At 45.4% G+C, this 18,263-nt stretch overlaps 1 protein-coding gene across 2 annotated transcripts in view; it reads left to right on the top strand.

Moving 5' to 3' along the window:
* Nucleotides 1,388–18,263, top strand: part of SLC35F1 (solute carrier family 35 member F1) — a 259,103-nt gene continuing 242,227 nt past the window's right edge. For both annotated transcript variants that reach the window (XM_021391050.1, XM_021391049.1), the window contains exon 1: nucleotides 1,388–1,831. In XM_021391050.1, the coding sequence (XP_021246725.1) occupies nucleotides 1,635–1,831 (197 nt within the window). In that variant the 5' untranslated portion in view covers nucleotides 1,388–1,634. The remainder of the gene's footprint in view (nucleotides 1,832–18,263) is intronic.

The raw sequence follows: 18,263 nt of genomic DNA, 5'->3' as shown, positions 1-18,263 counted from the left end.
GCAGCCCAACCCAAAAGGCTGCTGGGCTCTGTTCCTCCTAAGAGGCATAGGGGAGAGTGGACCTTATCTTTCCTCCACTGATGGAAGCGTGAGGTTGCCATGGGGGGACAGGAGAGAGGAGGATCTCTTAGCAGCATAATCCGACTCAAATGGGGTTTGGCTTGTGCTGAAAACAGCTGGCTTTCTGCCCAGAACCGGGAATGAACTTTAGAGGATTTCCAGCTAGTGATCCACATCTTCAAAAGCATTCCTTCGGTACAGCAGCGTGCTCCGGTGGGCCTCGTCTGCAGCCCTGTTAGATGGAAGCTGCTGAGGTGCTCAGTGTAAGCTGAAGTATTAAAAATTAATATTAGAAAAAGGAATAGTTCCCATAAACAGACATTAGCAACATGAAATCTAGTCATTAAGAAGAAAAAAAAAAAGCAAAAGTAATTTCAAGTATTACGTCTATCTGATTTCCTTGGGGAACACTCCACAGCTTTATCACCGCATTTCCCTGCTTTCTGCAGATGCTCCTCTCACCTTGACGGCTTCATGCAGGTTTCACACAAACAGGAAAGTAATGAAAGGAACTCAACAAAAATAAACAGGGAGGAACAATAGGACGGAAAGGATGAAATTTCAAATGCATTTAAATTACAGGAATCAAAATTTGTGAAATTATGAAATTAAAAGGTGATATATTTCAGAGACATGATTGACTTAGCAAGTACGTATACATGCAAACTCCTCTGAGAGTCTAATTAGGTGTTTTACATGAAATATTTTAGAATAGAGGGATTAAAACCTATTTATTTTCAGAGATACTCCTTATACTAAGACCCACACGGAGGTCTCGGTCACATGAAGCGCTCTAGTTCTGAGAAGAAAGGTGAAAAAAAGCTGAACTTTCCGGAGCTGATAATACCTCCTGGATGCCAGCTCTGAGCCCAGCGGCTGTGTGAGAGCAGGAGGACTTTCCAGAAGCATGTTTCATCTACACTTTTCTAATTGACAGGAGACGAGACGTGCCATATTGTGTTTTGAGGGGGAAGCATGCGGTAATTCCCATAAATTCAGCATCGCACCAGCAAATGAATACAACGCCGTGTTGCCTAGCTGTAGGCAAAAGGAAACTGACGAGAAGAGGTGGCAGAGGAGCAGCGCCCGAGTCCACCCGGGGCCCGCCCGAAGCCCGCGCGCCCCATCCCGGCTCGGGCCGGCGGCCGGGAGCGCCCCGGGGGCGGCGTGGGAGCCGCGAGCCGAGTGCTGCGGCGCCCTCTTGCGGCCAGGCTGCGGCAGCGCTCCCGGGGGCGGGGGCCGCCGCACGCGGCCGCGGGTCTGCACAGGAGCGCCGGGGCGCGCGGGGCGGCGGCGGGCGGGAACAAAGGGGTCGGGCCGGCACGGCGGCCGGGAGGGAGCGGTTGCGCGGAGGGGGTGTGGGCGGCGGCAGCGGAAGGAGGGTCGCCAAACTGCCGCCGCTCCGTACGGCGTGAGCGGCACTCGCCGGCGGCGGCAGCCCGCCCATCGCCGCATGGCAGCTCGGTGAGGGAGGAGCGGGCGAGGGTCCGGCGCTGCCCGGAAGCCGCGGCAGCAGCGCCCGCCGCTCCGGCCGGGATGCGCTCCTCTCGCCGCTAAGGCGCAGCCCCGCCGCGATGCTCTCCCCGGAGCGCCACCGCCACCCCCGGCACCCGCCGCCGCCGCAGCCGCCGCCGCCGCCGCACCTCCCGCCGCAGCCCAACCATGTCGTGGCCACCATCGAGAACCTGCCGGCCGAGGGCGGTGGCGCCAGGAGCGGCATCTCCGCGCCCTCCAACGGCGTGCGCCAGCGGATCAGGAAAGTGCTGAACAGGTGAGGCGAGGGCCGGGGCCGGGCGCGGCGCGTCCCGGGGCAGCGCAGCCGTGCCCGAGGGAGCTGCGGGCGGAGGCAGTGCAGGGCTGCTGCCGCCGGTGCACGGCGTTTGCCCGGAGCCGGGGAAAGCGTGTGCGGACTGCGGGGGCCGGGCGGCCGGTGCCTGCTGTTCGGCATCGCAAACACAAAGGTACCGAAACCGCAGAATGCGGGGGGTAGAGGGCTTCGCCGCACGGCGGAATGCTGGAACCGTCGTCGCAGCGCTGCTCTGGGCGCTCTCGTCTTTGCGTATCGTTCCTTCTGCACCGCGTTTGGTCAGGTGCGAGTTTTTACTCCCAAGCAGTGTCCATCCGGAATCCAACCGGTTGCGCTTCTCCAGGAGGAGCCCTCGAGCTCCTGTCTGAAGGGCCGCCCGGAGCCATCGCTGCTGCCTGGCGAGCCCTCCTTGCCGTAATGCACAGAGGGGTACGCTCACTGTGCGATGTCTTTGTGACCCCTTTAGTTTTGGGTACGGGTGAGCTACTCAGGAAAACCTCAGCTCTTCTGCCTGGATGTACTGGGTTTGGAGATGGAGCTCCTTGACTCTTTCAGGCTTTAAACGTTAGGATTTGATCAGTGTTACTGTCTTTGTTACAAATACCTGGAGCCGTTTGTCTGACTGCTCGCAGATCAGTGCAATAATATGCAGGTAATTACCTGTTACCTTTCTTGGAGGACCTCAGAAGCATCGGTGAGGGAGGAAATATTTGCCCTTTGTTAATCGAGCGTTGAAAAATAGCTGAAACAAGTAAGAACTCGGGCAAACTTACCCATTTTCTCATATGCACACACTTGCACCTCCCAGTGCGGTACAACCCGCTCTGTTCCTCAGCCCCGTGGCTGTGCCGCCCCACGAGAGCTGTGCGCTGGCAGAACCCTGCAGTCCTTCCGCAGGGCTGCCCCGAGGCACCTGCTTGCCTTGGGACATGGTGCTGGGACAGGAAGCTCTCAGGGCAGCAGGAGGTGGGTGAGGGTGTGGAGAGCGACCTGGTACAGCAATGGTGGTGGTCTCGTGGAGCCATCCCGCTGCGTGGCTGGGAGTGTTGGGTTGACACAAGGAGTTCAGGGAGTTCCTGTGCTCACATGTGTTAGATATTACTCTCAGCCGTATATCATGAGTCAGATCAGTGTTTGTTGGCATATATATGTGATTGAAAAGATGACACCTAGATTTTTTGAAGGGAGAAAAGGATAGAAATTGGCTCTGGTGGCTGAAGTTTGTTCTGACAGATTGACGGCCCAGACCTCCCACTGCCCCAAGGAGCACCCTGTGGGCAGCAGCCCCATCACTTCTTGGCAGTCATGTGCTTTTCCCCTCCTCTGAAATGAAACAATTTTTTCCTAATGCATGGTAGAAAACTTGGTCTTGTGGAATACTAAGACAGCCTTTTCTTTGTTTAAGAGAATCCTTAGCCTATCCCAAAACCTGTACAAATGGAAATTTTTGCCTGAGTGAGGGTTCCTTCAAGAGAGGGAAACTAAGAAACTAAGGATTCTGCACTGTGTAATGTCATGACTTTTCTGCGGTATTTCTGTTGGTACAGTGAAATTAAACTTGACACACTGTTTTGTGTTTTCATCTTCTATGAACACAATAGCATGCAAACATGTAAGGGGAAAGGAAGAAATATTGTATTGCACATACAAAGAGGGTTATTAGGGCTTGTAGTGATAGCAGGATGGATAACTGTTTTTAACTGGAAGAGGGAGTACTTAGTCTTGATGTTAGGAAGAAATTCTTTACTTGGAGTGCGGTGAGGCCCTGGCACAGGCTGCCCAGTGGGTGCCCCATCCCTGGAGGCTCTGAAGGCCAGGTTGGATGGGGCCCTGGGCAGCCTGAGCTGGTGGGTGGCAGCCCTGCCCATGGAAGGGGGTTGGGACTGGGTGGGCATTAAGGTCCCTTCCTACCCAAACAATTCTGATTCTAGGTAGAAGCCCAGCACAGACCAAGTTTTGGATTCTGCAGTTAGTGTTTTTCTACTGGTAGCACTTTTTTCATGCTGCCTGTACTTTGTGAGCACCATTTGCTTGAGAACTGTTTGTGGATTCCTTCAGTTGAATTCATGTGCTCCTGTTTGCTGCTAACGGGGATGTTCCTAAGACCAGCAGACAACCTAACAGGCTGAGGACAGCTGGGGTCGCCAGAAACCTATTAGCAATTGTTCTGGTCAGAGAGGAAACAGCAGGAGAATGGGGCAGGCACCAACAGAAACTGAGAACAGTTTTTCTCCTACTGTGTAGCAGTAGTTTAGTCACCGGGGCTCCGGGTGATTCCTTCAGGAATTGCCTTGCCTTCCAAGGCTTCTCTTAAAATTTATTTTCAAGCTATGGAAACTTACTTAGCTTCACCTTCCAGCCTCTGCTCCCTGTTCGCTCAGTGGTCCCAAGGTAACAGAGAAACCCTGGAAGAACCCCTTAGGAGTGCCTGAGAAGGAAGTAATTCATGGAGGGCACCATTAGTCAACTTCAGAAGTGCAATTCAGCAATCAGAGCAAATGCTGGCCAAAACTGAAGACCAAAGTGAAACAAAACTGAAGGGTCAGAACCAAGGAGAGTTGGAGATGCTAGGTGAGATTTACTGGAATAGTTTGGATGTCAGTTCTGAGCTGATGGTAATGGCGAGAAGGACCTGCTATGTTCTGAACACGGTGTTGCCCTTGAAGCCTGAGAGGATGGCTAAAATGCCATTTCATTAAGGGGAACTGTGGTGGTTACATACTGAAAATACATCCCTGGACCTATGACTCACACCTGTGGTCTGTGAATCTCCACTGCCCTATACCTTTCTTGTGGTATTTGCTCAGCAGCTGTCCTTGACTGACTCTGTCCTGATATGTTGTAGGAGAGGGAAGAAATTATTCTGGCTGCATCCTTGCTTGCTTCCCCACTGCCTATGGGAAGCCAGAACTGGACTGCACCAACCCATCTGCTTGTGGAAGGCCACCTAATGAGTGCTGACTCATCTGTGCCATGTTGCCTCCCACCTCCAACAGGAAGCAAGAAAAAAGGGAAAAATTGCTGAATCGTAGAGGAACAGGTAGCTAAACGGTCTCTTGGGGGGATTCTTGCAAATTATTTATCTAAATGAGTCAAAAGTGAGGTAGATGCTTATAGATGAACATTACCCCTGCAGTCCTGCACACAAGGACAAGGAATGAAAAGAAAGTTCTTGCAAGAAAAATGAATGAATGTTTTTAGATACTATGTCAAAGTTATTTAACTTAAGTAAATAGGATATTTCTAGGATATTAAAAAAAAAAAAAAAAAAAAAGAAACAAACCACCAAAAACCAACCACCACTCAAACCACCAGCCACACCAATGAAGTGAGAATGATGTCTGTGTCCCCATTACTGCATTACTTTTTCTACCAAGCGAGTAGAATTCTGGGCTTGCCTGCTTCTGCCTTTTAGTACATTCATGAGAAATAGTTGCTGTAAAGTTTAACTGTGGCTTGTCTCATTGTTTCAAGGATATCTTTTCATGCTTGTTCTTGCTATTTGTAAATGGTGCTTTGCGGTTTTCAGAAGTTTTCTCAAATCATATCAGAATACTAGGGACACGATCAGTTTGCCATCAGATAATAGCAGGAGCACAATCTCAGACCCGTGTCACCTTTCCAGTGACTTTGTGGATATATTCTCTGCTCTCAGGAATGGTGAAGGCTTTCTTTGGAGCAGTGTGAGTCTCTCTACTTATAAAACCAGTGTTGGTCTAATTACCACTACCTTTCTTAGAAGAAGGAAGAAAAAAATAGTGCTGCTAATAAGTATAATTCATTAAGCTAGGTAGTGATTTATTTTATTATCAAAATGAAGAAAATGTGATCAATAAAAGCAGTTTAGGTACAAACTGATTCTTCTCATCAGAAAGCCCAGGTGTTTATGTACAGTCCCAGTAAAACTTTTACCTTGTTAGTATGTTGCAGGACCAATTCATCCTTTGTAATGGAGCTGAGGAAGGATCTGGCCCAGTAGCTGACTGACTTTCAACTTGAACTGTTTGTAAGGCTACTAACTCTTCAGGGATGAGAGCCATTTAAATTACTCTGTAAGTTGTAAAAGCTGTAAGCCAGTGATTTTTTTCTTCTAATAATGCATATTCACATAGTAAACCTGATAGAGTTTGTGTACTAAAAAAAATGAAATTGAGACAACATATTTCATTGCCCTAAAGCAGCCCCATCTTTCAGTTGGCTGATCAGTGGCAAACAAACCAAATAATTTATGGCATTTTCTCCTTAATGAAAAGCAAGTCAAAGATCAAATATATAATTTCTGGAATTTAGAAGGAGTGAGTATTCATAACCTTCAGTTGCTTCACTTTCTTCTTCAATCCAAAAAGGGCTGGCTTCCTTGGGGAATTTTGTTCTTAAATTTTGTTCTTAAAAAGTATGAATATCTCTCAGAGTCCACACAGAATAACAGTAGCTGTAGAAGAAAACCTGAGCCCATTTCAGACAGCTGTAGCTCTCCTTTTTAGGTAAAAATATTTATACCATTTTGAAGTAAGTCCAAAAAAATGAATTCAGAGCACAGGTAAAGCAGCTAGGTTGTCTTTCTTGTACCTGTTATTTTTATTCTTTTGGTGGGGGATGGGAGGTCATATCTGCCCTCGGAAAGCATCCTGTAAGAGCAGAACCAGTAAAATGTTGTCCAGTGTTTCCTTTTCTCATTAGTTCATTTATAATAACCACTTTGAAAGCAAGAGGCCTCTGTGGGTTAGCTATGTTCCCTATAATTTGGGTGCATAAGGGAAATACCAGTGAAATCAGAGGAAATGATGCTTTTCCCCTTCCCCAGACAATGAATTTCAGCAAATGCAAACTTACTGGCATGCTACAACACACTTTCAAGATGCTTTGATTTAGGAGTGAAGACAAGATAAAGCTTTCATATTGCTGCTGTAGCAGGTGCTGGAAGTCTGTCCAAGTGCATGTCCAAGTGTCTGAGCATGGTTCCACAGTTAATGTCCCCCAGCTCTGTTCCCTTTGCTTTTCTTTTGTTCCTGGGAATTTGTGCCTATCGAGATATGAGCCTTGTCAGTCCAGTCCTGAAACAAGAATTGTTTGAAGCGTGGGGACTGAATGCAGCAAGCACTCTTACAACTGAAATCAGTAGCACACATGATGGTTGGGAAGAGACTTAGGAGGGGCAGTTTGGCAAGGTGCAATACATGAGTTTCATCTGTCTACCTCTGGCGTTTGGAAGGCCTGTGCTTACTGGGTGCCTGTTGATGAGTGGGAATTTTTGACGCTGGCTGTGCTGCGGGCTTTGGGAAGGGGTTACTGCCTCTTGAACCAGAGGGGTTTCAAAAGAGCAGTGCTGTAAATGGCTCCATAGAGAGAGCTGGAGGAATGGACAGAGTGGCTCTTATGGGATGGACAGAGCAGCTTTAATGTGCTAATGAGGGGAAGGCCAGATGCCAGCAGTGATCAGAAGGGTTCTTTGTGGCTCCCTCTCCTTTGGGAAGGCTGGAGCCTCTGTCCTTATCGCTACTGTTTCTGCAGGCAGAGGGAAACACTGGGGCTATTACTGAGGTGTTCCTTTCCTTTAAGTCAGCAGATAGCCTTACAAATCAGCACTTGAATACTGATTACGGCTAATTACCAAGAAAGCAGAGGCAAATGAACTTGCTGAAGAAGCTTGAGGTTTAAAAAATTGCAAAAAATCATGCCCTCAAATACAACCATGAGAAAACCCATGCTTAAAGGCTTGGGAGCTGAGCTTGAACTCAGCTGGAATCACTTCTTGCAAGAAGAGGGACTCATAAATTGCTATGACTGTAAAGTGTGTAAGTGGTGGTGGTTGTGAAATTCATGTTGTGAACCACCTAATCTACCTGTCTCTGCTTATTTATGTCTGTTATCTGTCCCTACAGGACTTTTTTTTTCTGAAAATATGCTGGTTTTATGCTTGTCTTTCAGCTTTCTCTGACTTAGTTTCTCTCATGCTTTAAGAAAGCATTGTTTCAATACATATTCTCTTCCCATAATTTATTCTCAGATGCATCAAAAGATTTCCAACACTAGGAGGATGTTGCGAGAGCTCAACATAAAGACCCATTCTCAAATGACACGATTCCACTGTAAAATATAGTGGCACTTGCTAAGCCAACCTTCTGTTTGTGGCAGAGGTAGTCATCTCAGCCTTTAAGTTCAATTTCTTGTTAGTGTGGGGGTCTGCTGGTTCCTTAGTCTGCCTTTCTGCCCGTAGAGATGCAAGAGGCCATGTTCCATCTTTGGATAGGTCTGAGCTGAATCAGTGCATGGTGATGCACAGGAGCCTAAGATCTGGATGGAGAGTCCTCTCTCTAGCTATAATTTTTATGCAGTGTAAATTACTCAAAACCTGGGAAAGAAGGATGAAATTTTCTCAAGGCTGCATGTGCACAAAAGTTTCTTCTGTCCAGACTAGATTATTTATTATATTATATATATTATTATATATATTATATATTATATATATAATATAATAATATATTATATTATTTTAACAAATATAATATAATATATATTATATTATTTTAACAAAGAGCAAGCAAGGCTTCATGGTAATCTGGTGATGGGAACACTTATGCAGGATACCAGGTTTAACTCTGCTTTGCCTCATCCCTGAGGGCTGCTGTGGACACCTGAATGGTGAAGTTCTCTTTAGATGAAGGGTCTTTTCCTAACACAAAATGGGAAAAGTTTTAAAGTTTGGAACCAGTAGAGGCTCTTTTCCCCCAACTCATCTCCCTAGGCATTTCAGGCTTTGAGGTGTTCATTTACCAAAGCACTCTATGCTTGAAATGGATTGCTGCATCTTTAATACAGATAAATGAGGTAATTTTTTTGTCCAGTAGCAAGACTATAACTATTACCTCCAGAGCCCTAATGTTAATTGCAACCTGTAAGTCAGTATTAGCTGATGAAGGAACAAAACCAAAATCTGAAGCATTTATAGTGATGGTCATTAGTTTACTTGGCCCTATCTGGCCCTCATTTGTCAAAGAAAATGTTGCTGTGTGTCCAGAAGCCTGCTTTACAATATTTTATGAGGCTGCATGGATTTTAAAATGGTGCTGTCTTTGTGCCACGTTCATTCTCATTACTTTGTCTCATCTTGCACATGTTTGGTGTGCAGCTGCCAGTGGTGAGGGCAGATACCTGGGTTGTGCTCCCTGCTTGGGTGCCTCTTCATTCAGCTCATTTCAGGGGATGGGTTTCAGTAGTGAGCTCTGCTGCTCCACTGCTGTCTCTCTCCTGCCTAACAACTAAAATTCTAATCCTTTATGTACTACTGGGCTCGGAGCTGCCAGCTCAAATACTTTCAGTCAGAAAGAGAGTTTGTGGGCTGGAGGAGTTTGTGGCTACAAGGTGAAAGCGGGGCAGACATCTCTGCCTTTATTTGATAAAAGGGCGTAGCAGTCTCACTTTAAGAGTAGCTTCAGAGTTGTGAATCACAGACAGGAGGTGTGAGGTTAGTCGTGGACTAGCCTAATGCTTCAGAAGGGGTAGGGAGTAAGCTGTATGCCACTCTGTGCTCTCTTTTCTTTACCCAGATTTGGATCCACCTAGGTTACCCTCCTGGATGCCACTGCGGCTGCCTTAGGATGCAGTGGCTCTCTGCTGCCCCTAGCGTCATGATGATAAGTGCTGGAGAATGGAAAATACCCAATAAAATTAAATCAATTATGCTGTGATTATTCTAACCCCAGATATTTTGAGGAGTTTAAATATCTCTGTGTTTACGGTGGCTTCTGTAGCCTGATTTGGGCCATTAAATCCTGAAATCTCTTCTTCTCTAGCTTCTACTAGAAGCTGAGAATCATAATGAAACAGACAAGTGTTGCTTCTCATTTTCTATCTCTGCTACAGACACGATATGCTTTTGATTATACTTTTTAACTCCCCACTGCTAGTGTATTCAGGTCTGTAGGGACTGTCCTGGGTAGACTGAAAGTGAGCAAGGATGGCAAATAGCAAGTAGGCTGTGAAGAGCTGAGCATGGAGCTGGAAAATATCTTAACGGCGATGGGATTTGATACTTCAAGGAAATAAAACTTTAATATTGTAGATACAATTTTCATCAAGCTAGGAATGAGGACTAAGCACTGTCAGGCAGAAAAAGCTGCCAATCTTCATCTAACTTGATAGGGAAATCTAGCACCCACAAGGCAGCCTTTATCTATGCAGCCTTGTCATGTCGTGGGATGTAATGCTCACAGGTGGACCTCTGTTCTGTGCTTTCAGGTTGGCTGCTTGTTAGCTTATCCTTCTGCAAGAAGTTTCAGTCTCTTTGAATTACCACCTTGGTAATGGCAAATAGAAGAGGTCAGACTGGAGTGCATCTGTTTCCTGCTTGATCTACCTGAGCTACGCAGGAAACTTCCAGTCACATTTGGAATACCTGACACATACTGCTGGGGATGCTTTGTAGAAAAACAGGTGTTTTTCTGGAAATTTCCATTTGCAGAAGTCAAGTTCAGTTCTTCCAATAGTGGACAAAATCTATGTGTAGCCCCTGAGACCTTGTTCTGTTGCCTCCTTTTGAGGTTCTTCTACGAAAGCTGCTTTGCTTCCATTTAACATTCAACAGCATTTTTCTTTTATTTCGTTTTGACAGTATGCTTCAAGTGTTATTTGGGTCCAGCTTGCCATATCTTTGAAGAGATACAGTGGAATGCAAGTGTCAGTAGACATTTAGGGATCTAGAGGCAGAAAGTCAGGGTGGTGTGATAGTTGTAGAACGTGTATGAATGTCCTGCTCTCTGGTATTGAAAAGGAAAATTCAGGTTTTCCATCATTTAAACAAAAAGGTGACAGCTTACCAGAACAACTGATGAGTGGTAGAATGCACTCAAATTATTGAGCAGACCGGTCAAGATGAGTGTGGTCATAGGAAGGTTGATAGAATTGGAAGAGTTATGTTGCATTTCCATTAACCAAGAAAAATCTCTGTGATTCAGAATTTCTTCTGCTCTAAAGGGATTGCCTATGTTAAAGTCATTAAGCAATTCCCTAATAATTTTCTTGGAAAAGGGGCTGTCTGTCTGTGTGGGAAAGCAAGTGAGATCTCTTAAGATGAGTTAGAAAAGTTAACCCATTTAACATTCTGATACAAATGAATAAATTCTAACTCATGGAACAGTTTCTGTTAAATTTGATGTCTGAAAGTGTTCATTCTTATCGATTTGGTAACTATTACCATGTTAATAGAACTTATTATTACTTGGCTGGATTAATATATTAGATTTATTCCCATACTTTTACAACCTATAGATGTATTGAGACGTGCCCACAGAATCAATACCAATTTCTTTTCACATTTATGAATGATCTTTCTACATCCAGAATACTGTTACACTTGTGAGTATTTAGCAACTATGTATTCTGAAGTATACACACTGTCTGACAGTTTCAAATTTGTCTTTTTTCTTCATCCTTTAATGACTTATTATTCACGTTTGTGGGCTCTGTTTTAGCAAAATACTATGCATCAAGCTCTAGCGAAGTCATGACTATACTCTGCTCAGTGGGACTATTCAGGAACTCGTGCTTGAAAGATCTGGGCTTTGAGACCAGACCTAATCTTTGAGATGCCTTTTGGCTGCCTTTCTGCATAGCAGGTCCAAAGTGAGAGAGGGAACGAAGATACAAATTTAACTTACAACTAAGTTGCCTGCCAAATATCCTATATTTGCATGTTCTCCTTTGAGGAGCAGCCATGTGTGCATTTGTCTTTCGGGAACAGTAATGGTTGTCTGAGAAGCAATAGCATGCAGTTTTGCAGAGACTGGCCCAAATGAATAACTCATGCAAGGCAAGAAGGGAAAGAATATTGTTTATTTTCTTATTTGGTTGTTTCCAGAGTACCAGTCTTATGTACGTGTTGGGTTTTTTTCCCCTCTGTTTCCCACATAAGTATGATGCAGTTGAAAGTATGATGGCTTTGTAATTAGAAAGCTAGGGAGATGCCCTGTGCCTGCTGACACTGTGGGATTTGGGACTGAAGGTAGAGCGTAATGATTTGCATCATGTTGACTATATTTGACCAAAAAGTAGTGGGGAGCTGGTAGCAAAAAGCAGCTCAGTCAGCTGTTTGCATGAATGGGCAGGGAGAGGTGGGCTTTTGCCTTTTCTGCTTTCAGGAAAAGTTGCATCAGGTCTTGAGGGGAAATCCTGCCTTCTGAGAGATTCAGTGAGAAGCTACATGCAGCAGCTACTGATTTACCATCCAGGATTGGGCACCAATTGCTTATTTTTTTGCCTTGGGCAAATCTCTTAACCTCTCTAGGTCTGGTTCAGCATCTGTAAAATGAGGATACTTAAACTTAACTACCTGGAAGAGCTGTTGATTAGTTAATGCTTGTAAAATACTGTACAGTGCTATAAAATACAGAGTAAGTGCTCCAGAGCACTCAGAAGCAGCTGAGCTGCAGTTCCCATTGTGCATCACTGACACTTTACAGGCAAACTTTGGCTAGGAAACAAAGTGACACATGCACATGGCCTGGGAGGTGAAGGGGTGCTTCTCACAGGCAGCCAGTGCTGCAGAGCAATGTCCTGGCAGAGGACAAAGTTAGGGCCTGCAAGGAAGCCCAGCCTGGCACACCAGCCAGCACCAGCTGGTGCTGTCAGTGTGCCACACTCCCTGCTCCTCTCCCATATGCACACTCTTGAGCTCCTGCCCTGCCTCTTCCCAGTCATTTGGTAAGAAGTTGGTCCCAGGAGAAGCTTGCTATGTTGTGCATTGTGCTGCTTGCAGAGCTCTGCTGACTGGGAAGGAGTCACAAGATGGAGTTGAGCCTGCAGTCCTTCGTGAGAGTGGCACCCTTCCACTGTTGTGCGTGGTGCTTGCACTGTGAATATATGGCTTTACACGAACAATGTGTGCACATACACGTATTGATTTGGTTTCACAGGAGACTGTAGAAAGCTCAAGTGGGGGGAAGTAAACAGCTTCATTTCCTGATTGCCCACACCCAAGCAAGCACTCAGAATTTATTAGGAGGGTTGGTGAGTTACCAGATGGGAAGATTCACCCTGCCAACCTATCACGGAACAGGGCAAGGTAAGGAGATCATGGTGAGGAATGAGCTTGATCTTAAGTCACAGTCCCTTGAACTGCCACGGGGAGGTCTTACCTCTGTGTCTTTACTGCTGCTCTGACTGCTTCTGCTAAGCCAGAGCTGGCTCCTCACTGACTCCTGACATTCAGCCCATGGATATGGCAGAGAATTAGAATGTCCAACGCAAGTTGGGTCTTAAAAAACAAACAAACAAAACAACTAAAAGCCAGATCTGTAGTTAAGTTTTGATTAGGCTAGTGCCTTATCAGTGGACTGATAAAGGAAGGAGGCTGTGAGAAGGTGGGAAAAAAAGACATGGGAAATTACAGAATTATGGATTTGTTTGAGTTGGAAGGGACCTTTAAAGGTCATCTGCTCTAACTCCCCTTCAATGAACAGGGACGTGCACAGCTAGATCAGGTTGCTCAGAGCTCCCTCCAGCCTGACCTTGAATGTCTCTAGGGGGCATCTACCACATCTCTGGGGAACCTGTTCTAGTGCATCACTACCCTTATTGTTTTTCTTATATTCAATCTAAATTTCCCCTCTATTACTTTAAAACTATTTCCCCTTGACCTAACACAACAGACCTTGCTAAAGATGCTCTCCTCTTCTTTTTTGTACACCCCCTTTAAATACTGAAAGGCCTCTATCAGGTCTCCCCAGAGCCTTCTTTTCTCCAGGCTGAATAACCCCAGCTTTCTCAGTCTGTCCTCATAGAGGAGATGTTCCATCCCTTAAATCAGGGATTGGAGGAAAGAGAAATTGGAAAGGAGGAAGCCAAGTGTTTGTACGCAAATAGAGAAAATAGAACAAGGCCTGACATCTAGTAGAATGAACCTGGATGGGGCTGGGAGAACAAGATGTGCTGATGGCTGCGGGCAGCACTACGTGGAGATGTCTGTTCAGCAGTCCTTGTTCCATCTTCTATTTTATTTTTGCAGTCAGGGGTGATATCAGTGAGGATAAGCACTTATGCAAAAGTTAATGTAAATGTACTAAACACTTTCCCATTGCCAGAGGATGGAAAGGGAGTCTTATCCCTGATATTTTTCATGATAACAGAAATACATATGTATGGGGAACCCCAGACCCCAGAAATAAGAGAGAGTCTGGGGAAAAGAAGACTTCCCCTTGGTCAAGGAGGGATCTGGTCAGAGATTGTCTTGGCATACTTGATGCACACAGATCCATGGTCTCCGTGAGATGGGAAGCACCTACTAGTGCTGAGGGAGCTAGCAGAAGTGAAGCCAGTGAACCACACCTCTATCCTTGGGAAGATGATGGAACAGTGTATTCTGGATGTCATCTCCAAGCAAGTGGAAGAAAAGAAGGTTATTAGGAGTAGTCAACATGGATGCACGAAGGGAAATCATGCTTGACCAACCTGGTAGCCTTCTATGGTGTCATGACCGGCTGAGTAGATGAAAGGAGAGCAGTGGATGTTCTGTACTTTGACTTCAGCAAGGCATTTGACACTGTCTCCCATTAACATCCTTGTCTGTAAGCTTAGAAAGTGTGGGATAGATGAGTCAACACTGAGGTGGATTGAGAACTGGCTGACTGGCAGAGCTCAGAGTGTTGTGATCAGTGGTACAGAGTCTAGCTGGAGGCCTTGTAAGACTGGTTCCAGTCTTGTTCAATTTGTTCATCAGTGACCTGGATGAAAGGATAGAATGCACCCTCAGCAAATCTGCTGATGATACAAAGCTGGGAGGAGTGGCTGACACACCAGAAGGCTGTGCTGCCATTCAGTGACTTGGACACGCTGGAGAGTTGGGCAGAGAGAGGAACTTTGAGTTTCAACATGAGTAAGTATGAAGTCCTACACCTGGGGAGGAATAACTGCATGCATCAGTAAAGGTTAAGGGCTGGAAAGGAGCTCTGTGAAGAAGGATCTGGGTGTCCTGGTGGACAATGAACTGGCCATGAGCCAGCAGTGTGCCCTTGTGGCCAAGAAGGCCAATGATATTCTAGGGCGCATTAAAAAGAGTGTGGCCAGTAGGTCAAGGGAGGTGATCTTCCTCCTCTACTCTGCTGTGGTGAGGCCATATCTGGAGTACTGTGTCCAGTTCTGAGCAACCCAATTCAAAAAAGACAGGGATCCTCTAGAGAGAGCCCAGCGGAGGGCTACAGAGATTGTTAGGGGTTTGGAGCATCTCCCTTATGAGGAAAGGCTGAGAGACCTGGGGCTATTTGGCCTGGAGAAGACTGAGAGGGGATCTTATAACTGTTTATAAATGTCTAAGGGGTGCGAATCAAGTAGTTGGGCCAGGATCTTTTGAAAAGTGCCGAGTGACAGAACAAAGGGCAATGGGCACAATCTGGAACATAGGAAGTTCCATTAAAAAAAAAAAAATGAGGAGAAAGCTCTTTACTTTGAAGATGTCAGAGCCCTGGAACAAACTGCCCAGAGAGATTGTGGAGTCTCCTTTGGAGAGGTTAAAAAGTCACCTAGACACTTTCCTGTGTGACCTACTGTAGGGAACCTGCTTTAGCAGGGGGTTGGACTAGATGGTCTCCGGAGGTCCCTTCCAGCCCCTATTACCCTGTGATTCTGTAATTTATGACTCACTTCTGTCTCTCTGGAAATGTGTGCAGTATTTTCTCTCCTGCTGATGATTAGAAAAAATAACAATTGATCAGTAGCTGTGGAACTGGTTTATCCCATTTACTGTAATGCCATGCACTGTATTATAGCATTCTTCAATACTGAGCTCTGTGAATAGTTATTTGTGTTTGGCTGATGTGACTTAGGAGGCCGATTGTTGCTCTCTAGCCTCTATTTCTCTTCTGTTGCTCCCTGGAGCCAGCAACCATGTGCTTTCTTTCCCAAAAGCCTTGCCACTTATGGAGTGATCTTATCAGCAGTCCCATGGCTTAAGTTACAGGAAGAATTTTTTTTAAGAACAGAACATCCACTGATTTTCTTACCTTTGGGAGCAGTCACAGCAGCACTTCTGGGAATACAGATCTCATCAGCACAGAAGACAACTACTGCAAGAGTTTATTCATTACTCTCCGTTCCTGAACCCATCCTGTCTCCTTCTAGTATGCTGCTATAATTTCATTTGTCAGTATTGCTGTGGAAAGGTGCTGCACCATTCCCCTCTATCACTGCACAGGTAAAGCTGTTGTGTTTGGAGCACCAAAAGCGCAGGCAAGCAGAGCTAAGAGTGAAAACTGGTTTTGTCAAAGATAATAGGTATAAAACAGTAAGCTTGTATACTGTTCCTGAAGAGAAATAAAGGATTAACATGTCCAGGTAGGAAACATCCATTACTCAGTTCTTTACTCTGACTCTACTGAAAAAAAGATGAAAGCAAGGATAGAATTTACTGATCAAGGCCTAAGGCCTCTTCAGTTGTGACTTTCTCTTAAAAATTGGAACATTGCAATCTATCAGTTTTTTAACAAACATGAGGTTGTGCTTCAGTTTCTTAGTAAGTTATTTTTATTGCTGGTGGTGGATGACCATTTTCTGATCCTCAGAGTGGAATTTGAGTAGGTTTCACTTGTATGACTTGGGTTAGAGAGTTTCATTTCCATTCCTGTGAAGAACTGCTTGTGTCATTTCTTACAGAGCTGGGTTAACAATTAAAACCAGTGTTTTTTTGTAACAATATTTAAAACGTTTGACCATGTGGTAGCTGTAATGTTTTCCGTTTTGCTTTGGCCTGTGGTCTAACACAGAAATTTTTCAAGTTAGAATCACAGAATAAAATGGCTTAGGTTGGAGGGACCTTAAAGATCATCTAGTTCCCACATTAGGTTTGTTCTCCGTTCTCTCTCTGTCTCGTTGATTATTGTCCAGCAGGAGCTCAGACTGTTTGCTGGGACTGATCTTGTTTTGGGGAAGCTCAAACCATTAGTATTGCCCTCAGTTAAAATTTTAACAGCTTGTAATTAAATACAATCCAGGCTGGTATCTGATTGATTGGGGGGAAAGAAACCCACCTATGTCCCATAGGCAAGTTGAGTTACATGCGCAGACAAGGAAGATCTCTCTATTAGTGAGAGTATGGGCTCAGATAATTTAAAAACAAACAATAAACAAACAAACAATAAAACCTAAACACACACAAAAAGCAGTTTGTGGTTTGATGGGAAAATGAAGGAGCTGGAAGCTGGAGAAGTATCTCTGGTCAGTATCTTTGGTGTTTGAATCCCAGTTGTTGGGAGCAGGGAGATGCAACACAGCAAAAATCTGTCTCATTTTGTCTCATTGTGTCTAAGTATGCTTCCGTGGCATAGAAATAAGCTGTTTCTCGCTTTTGGAGTGCTGCTAATGGTTGTGGCTCTGCTCTGGTTTCGGGCAGGCAGAGGTTGTCAGGCGCCCTGAAGCGCTTAGTTAGCTTGCAGGTGTGGTTTTAGCAGAAACATGAGCTGTTGCAAATGCTGTGATGACGTACTGAGAGAGGTGAGGCATCTCGTTCATATGAAAGACCCGTTAAATGAGTGAAGGAAATACAATAGCGGCAAAGGAAAAAGATTCATGCATAGATTCTTACTATTAATTCTTTCTTGGATCCCAATGCATATGGTACCCACGGTTTTATATTCTGCATATCCAACATTTCCTGCTTCCTCCTTCTCCCACTACATACAGCTGCACTCCAAAAGCACGGAAGAAACCTAGTTGCAAGATTTCCTCCTAGAGGAAGGAGCAGGGTGGACAGAGTCCCCCATCCCAAGTGAAGAGGGTCTATTATGAAGGATTAACTGCGGCCAAACAATGCGGACACTTGAGGAGTTTGTCGCCCTGTTGAGATGCATGTCTGGGTGAACGGGCGCACTGCAGGCACTGTATCGCGGAGCAAGTGTGCCTCATGTGATGCTCCGGTTGCCATAGCAATTAATCGCCTCTTTTAAGGACCAGCGCTGAATACAAACCCTGTAAATTGCCCAGAACACTAGTTAAAGCTGCCCCTTAGGCACCTTTGTATTTAATTTTAACCTAAAGCATTGGATGGAGGTTTTTCTTTTTTCCCTTGTTTTTCTACTTGTGAAAAAAGCCAGAACGGAGTCGGTACGCGCAGCCGGACCAGCTTCGCCCTGCTGAGGCTTTTCCTCTCGGGGTGCAGTTCGGGCTGCCCAGCCGCTGCACCGACACAAAGGGAACTTTTGTGAACAGCAACCGCAAAATATACAGGGACGTGGTGGGTGCCATGTTTGTGCGTGTAATCTTCAGGCGGCCGGGGATGGTGCGTGCCTGGGGAATAAAACAAGCGCAGTCTCCGAGGGGTTTGCATGGATGTTTTTGTTATGGGAAAGCTTACAGCAAACAATCAATGCCGATGTGATTTGCGTTTCTTTGTGCCTTAAAAAGAACGAGGAGA

This window comes from Numida meleagris, chromosome 3 (assembly GCF_002078875.1).
Source record: "Numida meleagris isolate 19003 breed g44 Domestic line chromosome 3, NumMel1.0, whole genome shotgun sequence".
Classification (NCBI taxonomy): domain Eukaryota; kingdom Metazoa; phylum Chordata; class Aves; order Galliformes; family Numididae; genus Numida; species Numida meleagris.
Note: the sequence above shows the minus strand (reverse complement) of the source record. Positions and strands in the feature narration are given on the sequence as shown.